This window comes from Osmerus mordax, chromosome 18 (genome assembly GCF_038355195.1).
Source record: "Osmerus mordax isolate fOsmMor3 chromosome 18, fOsmMor3.pri, whole genome shotgun sequence".
Lineage (NCBI taxonomy): Eukaryota > Metazoa > Chordata > Actinopteri > Osmeriformes > Osmeridae > Osmerus > Osmerus mordax.
Window position 1 is genome coordinate 7,525,625 of NC_090067.1, and position 20,848 is coordinate 7,546,472.

Genomic DNA, 20,848 nt, shown 5'->3' on the forward strand with positions numbered 1-20,848 from the left:
TCCCTGTCTCCACCCCCCCCCCCTCCACAGCTGCAACAGTCCCTCCTTTTTCAAGAGCCTTTCCAGAAACCAGCCTGTGGGCTGCCTTCTTATTGTTCTCTATCTGTGTTTTCTATCACTTTGTCTCACTGTCACCTCTCATTGGCCCCACTATCACCTGATCTCCCTCTGCTCCACGCTCTCCTATCTGCTCTCAGCCAATTGTATACAACCGAGCTCACCGGGAGGTGCGTTCCACAATGGTTGATTGACAGATGATTGTGGGTCCCTGCTGGGAGGTATTGTGGATGCGGGCAGGCCTTGATGGAGGTGCAGGGTTCTTCAGAGGAGTCGGGGGCTGACCCGAGGAGAGTGAGATGACAAAGGTGGCTAATCGTGGCCCATTGTTGAGAAAGACCTGGGTGAGAACAAGCCGCCTGACAGCCAGCTCCTGCCCACTCTGGCCTTTCAGGACACACACACACTGCCTGAGCAGGAGAACACTCTGGAACTGAGAGGAAGCCCCTTCAGACCATCTACAGATGCATAAAACTTGAATGAACTGGCATCAACTGCCACTCTTGTTGCTACGCAACGACTGCAATTGTGGTTGCTAGTTGAGGGTCTGCAGACCAGGCTGGGTGTACTTGTGATACTGCTGCAGAGACAGGCTCTGGACTTTTTCAGGCAGAGACGGAAGTTTTAGGGTTGGATTTGTTTTCCTGTTTTCTTCTATACAGGCGCTGACCGCAAAAAGGTTGCCACTGAGGTGTAGCTACTAGATCTCTGTGACCTTTCTCGAGGTGTCAAAAGCCTTTAAGCCACTTTGTGTGTGTGTCAATGTGACATGTGGATCTCTGACAGATACCGTCTGTGCGTATGTACAGTCATGCAATGTTCTTCCAGTGTGCAAGGGTTGCTAAGTCTGACCAAGCAACAGTGTGTGTGTGTGTGTGTGTATTTGGGGAGAGAGATTGACCTGGTGTACATGTGTGCGAGCCCTATACCAGTAATTGGGATTCATTACTGTGTGTCATGTGAAGAGTGGACACTGAGCTGTTTCTCACAGTTACCATTGGATCTCTAGACTGCATGTCTGTACATGTTCACTCTGAGGATGTGCCACGTGGATAGACATTTCACACACACACACACACACACACAGACGTATCGTTTATGCACTCGAATCATTCATATTCATATTTCTCTCACACACAGACACAAACATCCAAGGTTGTGGGATCACTGAGCGATGGAAGTTGCGGCAAGCTGAATGCGTTTGTGTAATGTTTTTGTCCTACAGTGTGTGTAGTCGCTGGACTGTGCGCTCAGTCTCATAGTGCTTCAGCTCTCTAGCTGTGTGTGTGTGAGTACAGATGATGAAATCTCTCCTCAACACTGCGCCTCTCCTCATCAGTTGTCCTGCATTTGTTTGATTTGCTAGACACGGCGCACGAATGAGGAGGGCTCTCGGAGACTGCAGTACGCTACTCTCAGGGCGTGGAGCTGGCGGGGTGGGCGTGTGCCACGAAAAAAAAATGTAGATGCCTGTTACAAACAGTTTACATTTGTGTGTGTGAGGAGCGCCGAGCCTGAAACGATACATCAAGTGGGTGGCTGCCTCTCCGCCTGGGAGAATGTGTGTACACTAGGGCACCCAGTAGTGTGTGTGTGTGGAATTACACGTACATGTTGCGTAACGCCGTAGCATGTTCAAACTCTGGTGGCTGCGTGAAAAGCCTGCAGTGCTGCAGCAGCGAAACCCAGATCACTCGCCATCTGTGTACAGACTGGGAACATCTGTGAGCCTGTGCAAATGAATGTATGTCGCACTGCAACAAAAACATCTTCACACTCTCATAGAGCCATATGAAATTGACTACCTATCTGAGTTACAAACAGTAGAGGAATGTATAAGTGGGTCAGTCCCTCAGGAACAGTAATCCGAGGTTAAGACTCTCGACCCTTCCTGTTTGGCTCAGCTGATGGCAACAAGCACGATGACCTCATCGCACTACTTGGTCATTGGCCTAGAGACCCTCTATCACTTGGCCAATCACGAGATGATTTGGTGACGTTAGCTTAAAAGTCTGCTCAGGTTGGAACGGGGAGGCGGGCTCTAGCCTGCGCTTACGTCAAGCACAACTCGAGGACTTCTGTGGATTGCCTGATTTAATGTACATAAAAAAATAATATGAAGACAGTTAACATAGGCAAAGATACATTTCACACGAGAATAACAGACACGCGTTTTAGACCTGTCAATACCAAACTCAACTGTCATATTTAGTTAAAACATGTTCATCCCCTCCCCTTTTCACCTGCTGATTTATGAATCGTCTTTGTGCTAGCTCTGATGTAAGCTACAGGTTTACAGTTGTTCTCGCCAAAGGTATCCCTACGTTACAACAACCGCTAACCCAAGAGTTGACAAGACGGCATCTCCCAAATCACCCGTCTGAAAGCACCTGTTTACATATCTGTCACTATCTCTGCGAGTTTGTAGATGGGAAACAAGCAGATCCATTTTTCTTTCATTTCCCCGCCTACCTCTTGTTGCAGACACTTCTATTGGATACTGCAGAGCAGCTCCTAAACAGCTGTTCCATGTTTTCCCACAGTATGATTTGACTGCATGCGGTGTCCATCAAATTTACTTTGGCGTGTAGCTCCTCCCGTAGAGTTTGTCTCAGGGATATTATTGGCTACTGTACCAATTCGTGTTCTCTGATTGGCTACTCGGACTAGTTGTCAAGGCTCTGTGCTTCATTCACCATTTTGAGACTGTAGTGTAGAATGAAAAAGCAGTAGTTTTCCTCCTTTTAAGTTGCTTTGCCGAGGGAAATGACAGCACGTTAATCGTCAACCGCGGACTACAACCTATTCTGTACGATTTCCTACTGACTCAATTGATGTCTGACCTACATATAAAATAACTGTTCGGGTGAGTAGCCTGCATCCTATAAACATTTCTTCTGCAGTAGCCTACTGCAGTAGACGTTTCTGCTTTGTTGAGCATGCTACGTTGTTAGACGTTTGCCTCACAGGTCAGCTATAAATAATCGTTATTATAATGTTATTCACTAGTTCATAGTATTCTGCAAAGAGAATTAAAGGAACGATTGGACACGGTGGTTCATTGAAAAGGGAGCGGTACGAGTGGTTATGTGGACTAGTAAGCTTACAAACTTTTTCCCTTGAAAATATTCATCGCCATAACCATTAGACTTCCTAGAACTGTTTTCGCTCGTTGCGTTAGGAAGCTTTAGGCCAACGGCTTTTCACACCTTACTCCTACGTCCAGTTGTCATTTCTATTCGATTCTTCTCGTGATTCAAATGTAGGTTGCCGAATCTATCATTCCCATGCCTTGCGGGCCTTGTTTTGATGGTACAATTCTTACTTTTGTAACTTAATGTAAAATGTAACAAATTTACACGCGCCAGGAGAATTTGTATAAAGTTGCGCCTAGTCTCGAGCTCCACGTTAAGAGGACTGTCACTTTAGATTTTCCAACTATTTACTTTGTTCTCAGTCTACAGTCGGATTGTTCAAGTTGCCTTAGCTGTTGCCTATTAATGATCGTACTTTTAGTGAAAATGAACTACGTGTCAGCGCAAGATGTGCTCATACAGGCCTATCGTACCGTAAACTTGTCTAGAAAGGCATGATTTCTCCGATAATGTTTATTGACTAAATATTTTACAAGCGGCCTTGGAGTAGTTAGGCCTGCGTCACGGACCGGAGGGCCCTGTTCTGTAGTAAGCAGATTGTAATCTCCAAAACACTACGACCAATACGGGAGGTTGACACATACGGTACTATGCAGCTCAACTCAGACAGTCGGCTTTCTTGACATCGTTGTTGTAGCCTATTACTATATAACTGTTATATAACCTAGTTTTAAGGTATTGTAAACCCTGATATTTCATGGGATAGGTTGTTTGCGTTTGTTCAAAAGCCGGTTCACGTTGTCAGCGATGCACTTTGTGCTGTACGAACTATAAAGTAGTTGTTAGCATAGGCCTACAACATCATTCAATACTACAGTAGGCTACTCGTTAGCATTATGTACACATCGGGATCAGCGCGTAGACACAGGCCAGAAATGTACTTTAGTGACCATGTTATAACACACTCACTCAGACCAGCTCTAGAATACGCAACAAGGCTAAAAAACAAATTATTTTTCTGAACTATATCTCATTAAGTTTATGTAAGAACAGCTGCATTGTATTTAACGTTATCGTATTCTTTCACAATGACTGAGGAACACAATGCACTTATAAGACAACAATGGGGATCCTTTTAGCTTGAGAAAGTGTGTCAGTTCATTTCTTTATGATAGCTGTTCTGTGAATACAATCTCATCATACCTCCTAAATAACATTTACATGTAGGCCTACAGGAATAGGCTGCATACTGATACCGACTAGGCGTATAGCCTTCCTTATCAAGCAAGGTTGTGAATATGTGTGGGTGTGGTGAAGAGTAGTTACGGAGATGCCTAGTCAGACAGATATGAAAAAGAATGCCATACATTCAATAGTGATGTGACTAGCATTTGAAGGCTGCCACTTTCAGTAAACACTGACTTGCATGAACAGGCAAACTCACACATTTTGATAAGATATTCAGCTCAGTGAAGAATGTATTCAGTTTCTTTGATCGAGAGCACATTACTTTGTGCTATTTCAAGTTCTTTCTTGAACCTATGTGGTCATGTGTGTGCTTTGTTCGATTTCGAGAATGTGGATACCTTATTTGCTGACAAGTCATGTTGTAGTGTCATGAATCATGATGTGGTGTTGTGGCATCTTACTGAAACTCCAAGCAGGATGGAAACTCAGTATTAGAGTAAATGAGCCATCTTATCCACTCAGTAAACTAGACCTACCCTTACTACTACCTACTAATAAGAAAACAAACAAAGTGGTTTGCTTTGGCTGGCTTGTTCTTTGCGCAAGTCAGCAACATCTTCATCCTCTTTCATGAGGAAGGCTAGCAGTGGCTTCCTAGCGACATAAGGAAATCACAGACTGGAGAGAAAGAGAGAGGATGAGAAGCGAGACATGGAGAAGCAGGAAGTTAGCTAATAGCGCATAACAGGAAATAGCCGTGCTGATTGTAGGGGCGGATTGGCTGAGCTATAAAACAGATAAAGGTCACTACGGGTGGGGGTGTGGTAGTGGGAGGGGAAGAGAGATCGAAGGAGAGTGAGTGAGAAAAGCGCGAGAGAGAGAGAGAGAGAGTGCTCTAGAAATGCCAGTGAACTAGGAATTCCCCCACCTCCTCCTCCTAGCGCGTGTGTGTGTGGATAAGTGCTTAGACTAGTCTGGGCAAGTGTCCCGAAGTGTGTACACTGCTATTCTAGACGTTATGTTTTCCAGTGTTACCATGTTCTACTATCCAGCTGGAGGTTTTTACACTGATATATTGGGAACGTGTTATTTTTACGTATCATATTAAATGGACTGGACTGTCATACTGTGAAATGTTTAGTTACTACTGAGGTGTAATAATTTTGTAAGGGATAAAGTCCATTACTTTAACTCTGAAATTGTGAAATTTGTAAGCAAACAAATTACTGAGCAAATCTTTCAGTTTGAACATATATTCAGATTTTGGGGTTTATGTTAACTTTGGGATTTATGTTGTTTTGAAGAAGTTAATCCTTTTCATTGTCATCTTCTATCAGGGTGTGTATGGGAAAGGAGAGAGCGAAGATAACTGAATAAGAATAAAGTACGGGATGAGACAGAAGAGAGGGGCAAGGAGAGAAGAAAAGTAAAGAAAGAGACACCGTCAGTGTCCCGGTAAACAACCAACCACCGGGCTGACCAATCAGATGACAACATGAAGCCCATCAAGAGTCAAGGCAGGCGCTCCCCGCCCTCCACCAGGGCCAAGGGGGGGAAGAGGAGAGGGGTGGGGGGCGACAGCCTGGACGGGGGCGAGAAGAGAGACTCGGACGAAAACAGAGACCATGCACCCTCCCCCAGGGGCCACACCTCCCCAGATTCCTCTCAGGAGGAGCCTATTTTGTCGCAGTCCATGGGCCATGCCCACCGAGAGGAGTGTGGGAATGTGTCCGAGGAGCATCCAAGGACCCTGGGAACACACAACGACAGCAGCAGTGGCGGTAGCAGCACGGCTAGCGCCAACAACAGCCCTAACCCCGCCTCCAGCCGCAAGACCGCCACCTTCAAGGCCCGCGTTCCCAAGAAGAAGTACACGTCGGAGCACTGTGCCATCGCCGTCGGCAACCCCAGCACGCCACCCCTGCAGCAGAACAGCACCGGCAGCACTGTGGGTGGAGTCCACGGCAGTATGGTGGGCCGACAGTCTTCATCATCCTCGTCGTCATCCTCCTCCTCAGGTTCGGCTTCGATGACAGGAGAGAGTGGGGTACAGTGCAGAGACAGCAGGGGGGCAGGAGAGGAATACCCCATCCTCAGCAGAGTCCCTCAGGGCATTGCCTCTGACCTCCCAGCCCTGGAGAGGGGGAGAGGGGCAGACAGGGAGCGAGAGGCGCCCCCCCCCAGCCCTGTGGTGCGATGCTCCTCCACGGACACGGCCAGCGAGCACTCTGCCGACCTGGAGGTCAGTGACCCGCGGCCCCACCCCGCCGACATACGCCCCCAACACACACCCCCAGGGCCCGCCCCCGGGGCTCACACACTCATGCATGCCCCCCGGAGCCTGCCAGAGGCCCTGGCCGAGACCCTGGCCAAGGGGCTGAAGAACCAACGCGTCTTGGCTCGGCAGGCGTGCGCGAAGGCAGGGGAGACGGGCGATGAGGTGGAGCGGCGGAGGGGGGAGGGCGAGGCCGCCATGGACTTCGTGTTCCGAGCGGGCGTCGTGCGGAGGGTGAGCGGCGAGCATGGCAGCCTGGAGGTTCAGCTGAATGGCGAGAAGGGCCTGTGCCGCTACCCGTTCTGCGAGGGCCCGCGAGAGGAGCCTGTAGACATCGTCCTGGATGCCCCGCCCCCAGGCTCCCAGCCCGTAGCCATCGGCACTGGCGTGTGCGTTCCATTCGGAAGCGGGGCCGCTGAGGACCTCGGCGAGCCGCAGAGGCAGTGGTACCGGGAGGGTGTGATCACCCAGGTGGACAGCCACCCCGCCGTGGCATACCCCTACCGCGTGCTGCTGTGCGAGGACAGGAGAGCGCCCTCCGGTGGCGAGGACGGGGTCAGTAGGGCCGCCGCGGGCACCACGCAGGCCGTGTGGGTCTCCCGACAGAGCCTGCGTCTGCTGGTGCCCCCCTGGGACCTGGACCTGCCCGGGGGCGGGGAAACAGGGCCGGAGGGCGACGGAGAGAGGGGGATGGAGAGGGAGGACAGGGAGGAGATGGACGTGGAGCAGGAGCTGTGTCGTCTGAGTCGAGGGATGGCGCCGGGCATGGGGTCTGTGTTGGGGCGTGGCGGGCTTTCCTACCCTGCCACAGCTCCGCCTTCCTCCTCCTCCTCCACCGTCAGCTCCCCTGTGACCCCCGCCTCTGTGCTCAGCCTGGGGCCCGCCAGAGACTGGGACAGGGACCTGGAGAGAGAGAGGGACATCCAGAGGAAACAGGAGAGAGAGAGGGAGCGAGAGAGGCCCAAACACCATCCCTTCCTTCCTCTCACCCCCGAAGAAGACATGGAGGTGTCCCACTTCAGCATGGTGCCAATTGGGGCAACCATACCAAGCGCCAAGGTCATGGGGGTGTCCCAGCACCGACCCATCCTCTCCAAGCCCCCCCCAGGCTACCTCAGCCCCCACCTCTCTGTGGTGCGAGGCATCGGGACTCCCCTGGGCCCCCACCTGGCCCTCAACCCGCACCCCCCTCCCTCCCCAGTGCTTCTAGGCCTGGATTCTGCCACGGTGGGAATGGGGGTCATCTCTACCCCCCAGCTCCCCCCTCTCCCCCCTATTTCCTCCTCCTCCTCCTCCTCCTCCTCCAGACCCTCCCAGGAGAAGACTCCCTCGGCCTCCGGCGGGGGGGCGGGGTCGGGGTCGTCTTCGCGCTCCCGGACACCTCTGACGGCCGCCCAGCAGAAGTACAAGAAGGGCGACGTTGTGTGCACGCCCACGGGCATCCGCAAGAAGTTCAACGGCAAACAGTGGAGGCGCCTGTGCTCCCGCGAGGGCTGCTCCAAGGAGTCCCAGCGCCGGGGCTACTGCTCCAGACACCTCTCCATGAGGACCAAGGAGATGGAGGCCAGCGGAGGGGGGGTCCGCGACCGCGGCGGGGCCAGCAGCACCGGCACCCTCACCCCCTCAGACCTGCGGCTCGGAGGGGGCAGGACCAGCTCCGAGTTTGACTGGGACGAGACGTCGAGGGACAGCAGCGAGGCCAGCAGCAGGGGTGGAGACTCCAGGCCCCGCCTCGTCCTCCCCTCCCTCCTGCCCCAGGACCTGTCTCGCTTCGACTTTGACGAGTGCGAGGCGGCGACCATGTTGGTTTCCCTGGGAAGCTCTCGCTCCGGGACCCCCTTCTCCCCCATATCCAACCAGTCGCCATTCTCCCCCACCCCCTCGCCCTCCCCTTCCCCTCTCTTTGGCTTCCGCCCTGCCACCTTCAGCCCCATCGCTGCTCCGCCCTCCCTTACCCCGAGGCGTCACCGCCACCTCAGCGGCACCAAGATGGGCACCCCCGGCTCGGACCGCGAGCGTCACCTGTCGGGCATCGTGCCCACCTTCCAGACCAACCTTACCTTCACAGTGCCCATGAGCCCCAGCAAGCGCAAGCTGGACGCTCCCCCTCCGCCCCTGCCCGTGTCCCAGGACTACGCCAAGCCAGACCAGCTGGGGGCGCTGGTGGGCAGCGAGGCCTTCCACGTCCTCTCCCCCCAGAGCCAGCCCACCACCCCTTCCTCCCTCTCCTTCCCCCGTCCCCGCAGTGCCACCAGCCGCCCCCCCTCCTCCGCCGCCTCCACCCCCCCTCCCATGCTGGTGTCCCCCACTCCGCCCTCGCCCCTCCCACAGGAGCCCAGCCCCCGTCGCCTCGTGCCCCTCCGGGACTCCCCCGTCATCGTCAGGAACCCGGACGTCCCCCTGGCTAAGTTCTCCGACGGCCCCCTGGCGAGGAGGGAGCGACGGAGCCGCGAGCTGAGCCAGCCCCCCCACCTGTCCTCCGGCCTTCAGGCGCCCGTCCCCATCAACGGCGCCGCCACCAACGGCGCCGTGCTCCTCCGAAACCCCACCTCCACGCTGGTCCTCGTCACCTCCTCCCAGTCACTCACGCCTGCGACCTCCCACTCCAGCCCCGCCTCCAGCGGCTCCATGGCAGGCTCCGCCCTCTCCGGCACCGGGGGCAGGGAGAGAGACAGGAAGTCAGGGGGGCACCAAGATGGCATTGGGGGGGTGCTTCCCCAGCCGGTGGCATGCCACCCCTCCCCCACGGCTCTGCTGCCCCTCATCCTGCCCGCTGAGTCACCTCATCCCGCCCCTCGCAAGGACATCATCATGGGACGCCCGGGCACAGGTGAGAGGAGATACATGGAGGGTTAAATGAATGGACCAATTTATTCATTCATTTATATAGTCATTGATAATTAAAACATAGATGGCTGATAGATTGGTTTCATGTTTGCCGGATGGAAAGAAGACTCCAGACCTAACCCTCTGACAAGCACGCTCTTTAGTGAAGCGTTAATGTTGCTGCTTCGCTTTTTCTGAGCCGGAAGCTGCCCATGTGTGGGCTGCTACAAAAAAAGTACCTAAAGATCTTGATTTGATTTGATTTAGAGGAGATAGAATAAACTGGAGCTTAAGGTGTGATGTTGCTGTGTGTAAGTGTGTGTGTGTGTGTCTGTTGGGTAGGGTTATAGAGTGCAAGTTCTTGGTCATTGTGCTCGCTAGAGTTTCACTGAAACTTTAAAGGGAGTATATATAGACATGTCTAGACATGTAAGACTCGAGGAGGACAATAATAAGTAGACGAACACACACAGAAACGCCATGTCACGTGTTTGTTTTTCATCCTAATCAACTGAAAAGGAGTCCTGGTTTTGCAGTGTTGTCATAGATACTCCATCTGGCTGGGAGTGCAGTAAAGCGTGAAGTTATGCTAAATCTAACGCTGATATATCATACTTGTCTCCAACACCTCTCACTTCAGGCAAACTCCTTTGAAGGGTGAAAATAGCTCATGCATATTCATACCCGTTAACGACCGCAAATGACAGAGGACGGAATGCCTCCAGTTTGCTCTTCGATGCTTGATAGGGTGTGATGCTGTGGAGAGGGCAGAGGAAGAGGGCTAGAAAGAAAGGGATGGAGACAGAAGAGATACAGAGAGGTCGTGGGTTCATGGCCTCGTGTCTGTCTAGACGTGCGGTCTAGTCTGGTGTGTGTATGGAATAACAAACTCCCGCATGATCACATGATGGCCAGGGAGGGGTGGATGGGTCGGCCTGGGGACTTCACGCAGACCTCAAACGCACACTTCTGAGAACCAGCCTGTCAGATCAGCCTGTAAACACACACTCGCTTGGGTCCTCCAACAAGGAAACAGGCTTCCTACTATGCTTTTCTGATTGTATCAGCCATCCAGCCTAAGACCCAGACTGCTGAGAACCAGCCTGACAGCTCTTCTCCTCCAACTGCTCAGCCAATGGAGAAGTTTATATTCTTGTGTAACTGGACCCGAAACAAATCAATGTCCTTTATCTATTCCACATTGACAGGATTCTTCCCCCTTTCTCCCTCCTTTTCTACTCCTCCCACAGTTTGGACCAATGTGGAGCCCCGGTCAGTCCCTGTGTTCCCCTGGCATTCATTGGTTCCTTTCCTGGAGCCCAGCCAATCGGCTGCTTCTGCCCACCCTGCTGATAGCCAAGAGCTTGTCAATCAAAGCAAAGGTGAGTCTCGCCCCTTGTTCACTACATTTTTCCTCTCAAGTTGAATAGTATTGCTAGTTAACAGTTTTACCTATTGTATTCCTAGTTGACTATGTGGCATTTACTTTGTACTGCAAACCAGCTGAGATGTCTGGGTTTTGTCTTTCCAGAGCCTCGTTGTGCCGTGGCCCTGGTGGGTGATGGGCAGGCGGCTCCACCAGACACAGAGCGGGGATCTCCCTCATGCCCGCCTCCCGCAAGCGACAGCCAACCAGCAGAGAGGGGCATAGCTGACAGCGAGACAGAGAGTGACGCAGATGACCCGTGAGTAAAGATGATGACAGCGATTATCTGTCTGCCTACTTTCTAGACACCCAAGGACAACGTACCCAAAATGCAGTAGAAAGTACAAAATCTAAGGTTTTATGGTTTTGAATAGAATAATTCTTGTCTTCTTGCCAGACAATGAACACAGTAAGTCTTATAGTCCATAGATGCTGCAGAAAATCTGTACAGTCACGGATGTTTACTTTCTAATCTTGCATTTCAATAATTTTTTAAACAATCTGACCCAACTGGGACATGATTTATGAGAGGAAAACTGACCCTGCAGGTTCTTCCCAAGTGTGTCAGAACCTCCGTCCTCTACTGGTCCTATGAAGCGCAGAACACAGTCCTTGAGTGCGCTGCCCAAAGACGGAGACAGGAAGGTCAGTCCTCCCCGAGAGAGACATCACTCCATCCTACATCCGACTTTCCATCCCTCTGTCTTTTCCGCGTGTCCTTTATTCTAATGCAGGCCTGCCTTTTTTCTGCCCCTCTCTCTCCCCCTCTCTCTGTCTCTCTCTCCACCCCTCAGAGGGAAAAGGACCACATTCGGCGGCCAATGAACGCGTTCATGATCTTCAGCAAGCGCCACCGCGCTCTGGTCCACCAGCGGCACCCCAACCAGGACAACCGCACGGTCAGCAAGATCCTGGGGGAGTGGTGGTACGCCCTGGGGCCCAACGAGAAGCAGAAGTACCACGACCTGGCCTTCCAGGTAGGACACGCCCCTCTAGCCGAATGCACATGGGATGTCCAGTAGATGTGTGCTTGAATATGTACCCTCTCTGTCTCGCCCTCTCTCTCTTATCACTCTCTGTTGCTCTCTCTCTCTGTCTTTCTCTGTATTTATCTCTGTCGCTCTCTCAGGTGAAGGAGGCCCATTTCAGGGCTCACCCAGACTGGAAGTGGTGTAACAAGGACAGGAGGAAGTCTCTGTCTGAGGGGCGGGGCACCCCGGGGGCCAAGGAGGCCCGCGAGAGGAGCATGTCTGAAAGCACAGGTGTGTGTTTGTGTTTCGTCACAACTTCTCTGTGTACACACAATGTTTGGAAAGACTGTAGTAGGATTCATGTTTCACCTCTTCCATGTACCCCCTTTCTCCTCCTCCTCCTCTCCTCCTCCTCCCCAGAGCCCCCTCCTGTATCCCAGGCGTCAGAGGGAAAGGCCGTGGCCTCAGGCTGGGCCGGTGGTGGGGCTGAGCGGCGAGTGGGCGGCCTCTACGGAGGCCAGGTGCCACGCCCCCGAGCTTTCTCCCAGAGCGCAGTTCACAACCTGGAGAGACAGGAGCCAGAGACAGGCCTGGAGAAGGTAGACTCAGACGCTGCTGTCGTCTCTCTTTAGTTTACGTAGAGGATTTACATTATTCCTGTCCAGACGCTTTTCTTTTTCATTCATTTTTGTTGGAGGATATTTAAAGGGTTTTAGAACATTAAGTGATCTTCCCTTTCTCCACCCGCCTTTTCTCTCTCAATCTCTCTCTCATACACACACACCCTCTCCCTCCTCTCTCAGTTGTGTCAGGAAGGGACAGGGTCATTCCATAGCCGTCTCCCTCCCCTCTCTCTGTTGCAGCGCAGGACTAGCGAGGACGTAACCAGCGACGAGGAGCGCATGGTCATCTGTGAAGAAGAAGGGGATGATGATGTCATGGGTGAGGTCACTTCCTGTGTCTAATAGGTCATTTGTGGTCCCAAGGTGTCACACTGCCATTGGGACCGTGACCATAGGACCTGGCTGTTCTCATACTATCCCCCCTCCCCCTGCTCTAATGTCCTACCCCTGACCTGGCTGTTCTGTCTGTGTCCTCCACCCTCCCCTCCAGAGGATTCCATAGACCTGAAGTGCAAGGAGAGAGTGACTGACAGTGAGGAGGATGAGCCTGATGGACAGGTACAGCGCTGTGTTCTGCTTCACTTCACTTCCTTTTTTTCGAGTTTCAGTTCTCTCTCTCTGTGACAGAACTGAACAAATATCCCCACATTTCCTGTGTGTGTGTGTCTGCGCACGCCCGGTAAAGGGCACACTAGGACGTTCAGTTAAATCTTGTCTTTGATCCCCCATCCCCTCCAGGGTGGCAGCCAGACAGGGGTCCACTCCTCCCTCCCCTTCTCCGCCTCCACCCAGGAGAGCGCTGCGGGGGGCAGCACAGACAGCTCTGAGAAGAAGAGGAAGAAAGGGATGGAGGGAGGGGAGGAAGGGAGGGGAGGATCTAAAAGAGGAGTCGAGCCGGCGGGAGGAGGAGGAAAAGTAGGAGGGGGGCAGACTGACTCCTCCTCTGGGTCAGTCCTGAACACGCTGCCCCCCCCTCCTCTGGGACATGGTATCAACCAGGTGCTGGGTGCTGTCTCCATGGCCCCCACCATTGTGACCAATGTGGTACGACCCATAACCAGCACGCCCATCCCAATCGTCAGCAAGCCAATGGAAGGACCCGTGGCTCTCAGCGCACTCCCCCAAGAGAAAGCCACACTTCTTATTGGAGGAGCAGGAGGCGGGACAATCACAGCAGGGGGTGGGTACCTGTCCTCATCCTCCCCCAATTCGGTCAGTGTAGGCGGGGTTGGGCCCGGGGGATTGGTCACCAGCCTTGTACTGGGAGGATCTTTCCCTGCCCAGCCAGCCATTCAGCTGATAACCCCTCCCCACCCGCTCTCCTGCACTGCTCCTAGCCTCTCCCACTCCACCTTGCCCCTCCCCCTGCTACAGCCACAGTTCCTCCCCGCCTCCTCGCTCACGCCCCCCGGCGCCAAACAGCCAGTCACACAGCTCCAGTACATCTTGCCCACCCTCTCCGCCAGCAGCAACCCCAAGAGCCCCTCCCCCCAGCTACCCCAGCAGCCAACCAGCATCCTCGCCTTGCCCTTCTCCCCGCCCACCCATGTGTCCCTGGCCAATGGAGTGCACTCGGGGGCAGTGGCAGCAGTGGGAGGGGTCAGCCCCGCAGCAAGAGGTGAGATAGAAAGTAGGGGCCGGCTGACGGGGCTGATGTTGATGATGGAGGCACGTAGGATGTTTTTAAACATGGTGGATGATAGGGACGCTCATCTCTGTTCTGATCGCCGGTCTCTTTGTTCTTATCTGTCAGGTTGGTAGCAGATGTGTATGTATACGTAGGCAGATATGAATATATACTTTGTGCACTGTTTAATAGACTGGCATACTTTACTATGGAACAGTTGTATGTATGTGAGTATCGTAGTGTCATTGGTCAATGAAAGCTTTAAACGTCTCCATCTCTTTCTCCCTTACCCTCTCTCCATCCATCCCTCCCTCCTTTCGCTCTCTCTCTCTCTCTCTCTCTCTCTCTCTCTCTCTCTCTCTCTCTCTCTCTCTCTCTCTCTCTCTCACTCTCTGTCTCTCTCTCTCTCTTTCACCCTTTCCCAGTCCAAGCACAGTCTCCAGTCTTGCAGAGCAAGATGCTGGTTCCCATGGCAACAGTGAGAACAGGTTCTACTCCTCCTCAACCTATTTCCCTGGTGGCCCCGCCCCTTCCTGTGCAGAATGGCATCCAGACAGGAAACAAGGTTTAGACAACTATCAGTCACATACAAACAACATAGAACCATAGGAGGTTCTGTTTATGATATCCCATGTGATTTAACAATTACATTTTCCTTGGCTAAACTTTAGTAAATATATCTGTGTGTGTGTGTGCCCACTTTGAGCAGATAATCCAGATAGCTCCCATGCCAGTGGTCCAGACCAACGTCCATCCCACTGGAGCAGTGCACACTGGGAACCCATTCCCTGTTTCCATGGCAACGGCGCTGATGGCGCCGGGCTCCGCCCCGCCTCAGACAGTGCTGCTGAGCTCGCCCGCGACGAGGTACGAGGAGGGCACCCCCTCCCCTACTGACACGCTCACTGTGACCTCAGACAGTGGACTGCTTGAAGCATATGTACGACTGGTTGAACATGAGAGAATCTGTATCTCCACTTCCATGTTTGGTGTTTCGGATGTCAGGACATGTGCGTGGTCCGTTATTGACTGGCAGGACTGTCCCATTGTATGAATCAGCTGACCCTTTCCTCCTCCTCCTCCTCCTCCTGTAGGATCACCTATGTTCAGTCCCCCCCTGGGGTGGTCTCCACGGCAACCGTCCAAGCCCCCCCTCCAGAGCCCGCCTACCTGCCATCTCCCCTGGCAACGCTGGGCTTCACTGCCATCGCCCCAGCAGGCCATACACTGGTTCAGCCAATCGTAGCAGGCCAGCCTCCCATGCTAGCCCCAGCCCCTCCCCGGTCAGCCAACGGCAGCTGTCCGTCACAACCTCCCGGCTCCGCCTCCATGGGTCCAGGAGCCAATCACCAGTTTCTCACTGCCATTTACCCCTCCCCGAACGTCACTCTGGCGACTGGAGTAGTTTCTATGGCGACGGCGCCGGTGGTAGCCACAGCCGCCGCTCTGGCTGGTGTGCCGGGGGCGCTGGCACAGCCCGCTAGCGTGTGTCTGCAAGGGCTGATGCCACACACACTCCTGGGGGAAGCAGAGCCTGGGCAGGACGACACAGGAGAGAGGCAGAGAGGGAAGGAGAGGGAGATAAAGAGGGAGAACCTGGCCGACTGTACCACTGACGTGGAGGCGACAGGTATGTAACACCTTGGCGTCTGACTGGCCGTCCGTGTCCATTTCCTGGTCCTTGTCCCACAGTTTCCCATCAGTCAGTAATGTCACTTGTTTTCCTCCCGTGCTGGCAGCATGTCTCCTGATATAGAACAGGGTGTTAGTAATTGTGTTTGTTCAAACTGTATCCACTCTGGGTTGTTAATCAGTCTCTGTGTGTGCGTGTGTCTGTGTGTGCTCCACCAGCAGGTGTAAAGGAGGAGAGAGGAGCCCCTCGACGCATCAAAGAGGAGAACACCAGCGAGGACTACGACTCCCCCCGCGAGAAGCAGCAGACCAGGGGCGACTGGGAGAGAGAGGGCGGCTGGGAGAGGGAGGTGAAGAAGGAGAGTGAAGAGGGCAGCTGGGAGGCCGGGAGGCCCAGGGAGAGGGACGAGCGCAGCACACCGGACGGGGACAGCAGAGGAGGCAACAGCAAGGAGGTACGACGCACGCACACGGACGCCGCACGTGCACACACGAGCCTTCGCACGCACCGCACGCAGACATGCAACGCTCTCGCACTCTTATCTTTCTTCTCACACCTTCTATCTCTCTCTCTCTGCTCAGACTGGACCCAGGGACTCCCTCCCTCGCTCCCCTCTGCCCCCTCCCTCAGGATTGGACACTCCTCTGCCGCCACCTCCCTGTGACCGAGACCCTGCCCCCTCTGCCAAGAGGATCAAGTTCCGCCCACCGCCACTCAAGAGGACCCCTGACTCAGTTGACAAGTGAGTGACAGGATGAGGGAGCCAATAGGAGCAGAGAGAAACAGGAAGCATTCATTATGACCACGATTCATGACGAGCTGTGTTCTTGATACCATAAATGACTAATGAAAGAGGCAGCTATCTAGCTGAGAGTAGAAAAAGTCATTGTCCAACTGCATCCACAAACTGAACAGGTTGTCCTGGTGTGTGGTGCTTTGTTCCGACCGTCTCTCTCCCTCCCCTCGTTGCCGCGGCGCCCAGGGTGCTCTCGGGGTCCTACTTTGAGGAGCGCTTTGCCGAGCTGCCCGAGTTCAAGCCCGAGGAGGTGCTGCCCTCCCCCACGCTGCAGAGCCTGGCCACCTCACCCCGCGTCATCCTGGGCAGCTACCGCCGCAAGAGGAAGAACTCCACCGGTGAGAGGGGAGGATAGGAAGCGAGGAATGGTGGAAGAGAGGGAGAGATAGGTGGAGATCTGTACTGGCAACCCTTTCCCTTTTCCCAGACCTGGACTCGTCAGCAGAGGACCCAGGCTCCCCCCGGAGGAAGACACGCCGTCTGTCCAGCTGCAGCTCCGAGCCCAGCACTCCCAAAAGCGCCACCACCAAGTGTGAGGGGGAGATCTTCACCTTCGACAGAGCCGGTGTGTAGGAAACGCCGTGACCCCTGAAAGAGTGTTCAGTTGACGTGAACCTTTTTCTGTCCTTCCCGTCACTCCTCCCGTTTTCTTTTGTTCTCACGTGACCCCTCTTTCCTTCCTTCCTCCCTTCTTCTTCTCCTCCTCCACCCAGGAGCAGAAACCGAGGACGTTCTGGGGGAGTTGGACCGGGTCCCCTTCTCTTCCCTGAGGAGAACCCTGGACCAGCGCCGCGCTCTGGTCATGCAGCTGTTCCACGAGCACGGCTTCTTCCCCTCAGGTAACACCGCCCGCCCCACATGCCCCCCGCTCCCTTTGCCTCATACGGTTCACTGTGTTTTCACACAACCTGTGATCTTCAACCTGAGACCTTCCATCGATCTGTCAGTGATGGTTGGTTTGTTTTCATTCGCTTCTGCGCTTTTAAACCTGTCCGTTCCAGCTTTCAAACAGGTCAGTCACATGGTCATTAAGTTGTTGTTGACCCCTCCCACCCCAGCTCAGGCCACAGCAGCCTTCCAGGCCCGCTACTCAGACACCTTCCCCACCAAGGTGTGTCTGCAGCTCAAGATCCGCGAGGTCCGGCAGAAAATAATGCAGACGGCCACACCCGGGACCGCCGACCTCGGGGGACCCACCGGGGTTGCAGCAACCGGCAACGACCCTGCCTCCGCTGGTGCACTGGGCTCAGCCAATCCTCAGGCCCGAGAGGACATCGGGGCGGAGCCAGGGGAGAGACGTCGGAGCCCCGAGGAACCCAGGAGCGAGGCGTAGGGGTCCCGCCAGACGGGAGAAGGTGGAGGAGCGGAGAGAAAAGAGAGAGACTGTGTAAAAAGTGAGGAATGAGTGTTGACCCCGAGCATGTCCTTGTACGCGTGGTAACAGGACTCCCTGTGGCGTCAGCGCTACATTGGCACTACACTCAGCACATTTGTAGTTTGTATTTTAACACAGAGGCTTCTTCTCTCTCTCTCTCTCAAACACACACCATATATTCACACAAATATTGATATACACATGCTCACACAGCTTGGTGCAATCTCTGGCGTGTACAAGGCTCAGCCGCACACACACACACACCTCCCACCAAGTAAATCAGACTGTTACTACGGGATGGCATGCCCAAGAGCTGTCACCAGAACCACACACACGGCACTTTGTCACTGGTGCAGAGGCAGGATGCAGGATGCCAGCTCTCTGATGCCATTGATTTGACCCCCACCCCCCACCCCCCCATTCAGCCCTGTGGGGGGAGGGGCAGGATTTAATAACCTCTGACCTCCAATGATAATTCCACAACCCCTCTATGCTGCAAAACAAGACAGCACTGAACTGGACACACACACCTCTCTCTGCACACACTTCACACACACACAGTCAGTAAACCCAATCTCATCTGACCAAGCCACTGCAATGGCCTGCACAGTTATATGGACTGTATAAAAATGTTAAAGAGACTTGAACATGGATCGACCTCCTCCATTTCCTCCTCCGCAGAGATTAAATGTAACTCAGTGTGACTGACCAATCAATTACCTTGTTCATTGCCATGACAACTGACATGGTGAGCTCCCCGTGGCTGGAGGTGATGCAGTGTGTTGGAGTTTCAACCTCATGGCCACCGATCCTGTCTAAAGAAGCAGAGCAACGAAACCAATCACCAGTTGACTCCCCCTAGCAGAGCACAGGGAAGACCAGACAAGGAGGTTTGTCCAACGTGATTGGCCGGCCCAGATTGATTCGCGCCACTGGCAACCACAGACTCGGCCAGCCCTCAGAGAATAAACTGGCATACAACAAAACAAAGCGAGATAGCTAGATTTTTAAAACAACCTTCCTTCATCATTCACCCAGTGGATATGTTGCTTTCTCTCGTGGTTCTGCCGTGAAAATAACATGTTTCATGTGGCCTGTTGCTCTTGTGGCTCTAAATGGTGTTTCTCCAGCATAAACTGTTTAGAAGGGGGACCGAGAGCGCCTTTGGTCCCGCTCATGAGGAGTTTATTTTTGGCCGTTCCACCCCCTCTCCTCCCATGACTTGTCACTAGGCTCACCAAGGAGGGTGCAGGGAGTGCTTGTTTTTAAACGTCAAAATCAGGTGTTTGCACAACATGTGGTCTCTGACTGCAATTAAAAATCAGGAAAGTATTGTTTTTAGAGATTGTTTTTAGTACAATTATAACCTTGTTCTGTCGTGTTAACAATCTCCCTCATTCTTCCACTCGGAGACCCTTTCCCCACCTCCTTTTCCTCATCCTCTTTCTCTTCCATATCCACCTCTTCTTCCTCCTCCTCTTCTTTGTCTTCTCCCTCCTTTTGCAACTCGTCCGGCTTGCTTGTCGTCCTCGTGTTGTCCTTCCCTTTTTCCTCTCCCTCTTCCTCCTTTTCTCCCTCATCCTCCTTCCCCTCTTCATCTTCTTCCTCTTCTACCCCCCTGTTCCTCCTCCTCGTGTCCTCTCTCTCTCTTGCTTTTTGTTTCTCCAATGTGGTTAGAAAGTGCCCTTCAACCCTGGTTCCAGGGTGAGCATGGTTCTTTAGCTCAGGATGGCTCTGGTTAGGGTTCCATCAGGGACAACACATCCTAGACCAGCAAAGGGGGGTGTTCTCTAAAGCCCCCTTTTCCTCCTCCAACTCCATTTTCCTCCTCTCCCACTCCTTCCTGCTTCCTCCCTTAGTCACTTTATTTCTCTCCCAGTAATGGTGCAATAGGACTTTCTGAATGGGTGATAAGTTATTTGGGTCTGTGCCATAGATATTGACAGTACAGTGGACCCACTATAGAAACGCTGGTGTATAGAAAAGGAAACCTCAGAAATAATCTACTATTGAAGAGATTATAGAAGGCGAGTATGTAACTTACTAAAAGTCAAAGAAAATTCAAATAGCACTTTTGCCTCTTCACGCATTTGGCGAAGAATGGGGGTAATTATTATATGGGTATATCTTTATTTCTCTGTGTAAACAGTTGGATGTGTGTGTGAAAAATATATATTTCCATAATATGTGCATATAGAGGGTGTGTGTGTTTGTGTGTGTGTTTGGGCTCATGCATTCACAGTATGGACGTTGACTGACCCCTTCTGGTTCTCTCACACAGCGTACAATAATACATTATCAACCTTATTACATATAGTTTCTATGGTCACACGAAGACTATTGAATGCTCTCTTGACTGTTATAGTGTCAGGTAATTCAGGATTAAACACAATTTATCAGTTATTCAAATGCCAACAGGTGAAAGTCTACTTGACATGCGTTATACATGCATGTGCACACTCACACACACACGCACAGACATAAATACACACACATGTATGCGTGTCCACCGTATGATTGTGCTTAAAAAACTATCCTTACTTTGGAGAAGGAATTTTAGAATGAGAGAGATGGGTGTAAGCTCATAAACAGGCATGTTGACCATGTGCAATATTTCTAAACAAAAAAAACAACAAAATATTGAAAACATTAAAGACCTAACACAATATTCTTTGTTGCTTGTGCTTTATTCTGAACGTCATGGTGATCTGGTGTTTGTCTTACAGTTTGTTGTTAGGAAGCTAAAAGAGAGAAGAAGAAAAAAAAACGGTAGGACACATGTAGCAGAGGCTACAGACATCCAGTGACTCATTTGCTTCTGGGTGTAAGCAGTCAAGTCTTTAACTACACTATTGTCAAGACATGGGTGGGTTACCAAATTACCTTGAAATGTAGGCTACAGCTGACGTACTATATCAACGAAACGGGTCAAACTGTATGGGGTAGGCCCATATTA

The 20,848-nt window shown here is 52.7% G+C and overlaps 1 protein-coding gene across 8 annotated transcripts; it reads left to right on the top strand.

Annotated features, from left to right (window-relative positions):
• The first annotated feature begins 2,776 nt into the window (after nucleotides 1-2,776).
• Nucleotides 2,777-20,560, top strand: cica (capicua transcriptional repressor a). Of its 8 annotated transcripts, none has more exons than XM_067256534.1 (20): nucleotides 2,777-2,923; nucleotides 5,678-9,445; nucleotides 10,692-10,823; nucleotides 10,973-11,126; nucleotides 11,416-11,512; nucleotides 11,662-11,844; nucleotides 11,997-12,129; nucleotides 12,259-12,437; nucleotides 12,642-12,780; nucleotides 12,952-13,019; nucleotides 13,200-14,079; nucleotides 14,514-14,653; nucleotides 14,798-14,955; nucleotides 15,183-15,718; nucleotides 15,940-16,175; nucleotides 16,303-16,463; nucleotides 16,704-16,855; nucleotides 16,945-17,082; nucleotides 17,231-17,356; nucleotides 17,576-20,560. In XM_067256534.1, the coding sequence occupies exons 2-20, from the start codon at nucleotides 5,836-5,838 to the stop codon at nucleotides 17,848-17,850; spliced, it is 7,497 nt and encodes a 2,498-aa protein (XP_067112635.1). In that variant the 5' UTR covers nucleotides 2,777-2,923; nucleotides 5,678-5,835; the 3' UTR covers nucleotides 17,851-20,560. The 8 variants fall into 8 exon arrangements, with proteins under 8 accessions (XP_067112635.1, XP_067112636.1, XP_067112639.1 ...); XM_067256535.1 differs by having other exon boundaries at nucleotides 15,943-16,175; XM_067256538.1 differs by having other exon boundaries at nucleotides 13,200-13,641.
• The last annotated feature ends 288 nt before the right edge of the window (nucleotides 20,561-20,848 follow it).

Coding starts and splice junctions, on each gene's coding strand:
- cica (XM_067256534.1), top strand. CDS start 5,836: ATGAAGCCCATCAAGAGTCAAGGCAGGCGCTCCCCGCCCTCCACCAGG. Junction 11,127..11,415: donor GAGAGTGACGCAGATGACCC/GTGAGTAAAGAT, acceptor CTGACCCTGCAG/GTTCTTCCCAAGTGTGTCAG. Junction 16,464..16,703: donor ACCCCTGACTCAGTTGACAA/GTGAGTGACAGG, acceptor CGCGGCGCCCAG/GGTGCTCTCGGGGTCCTACT.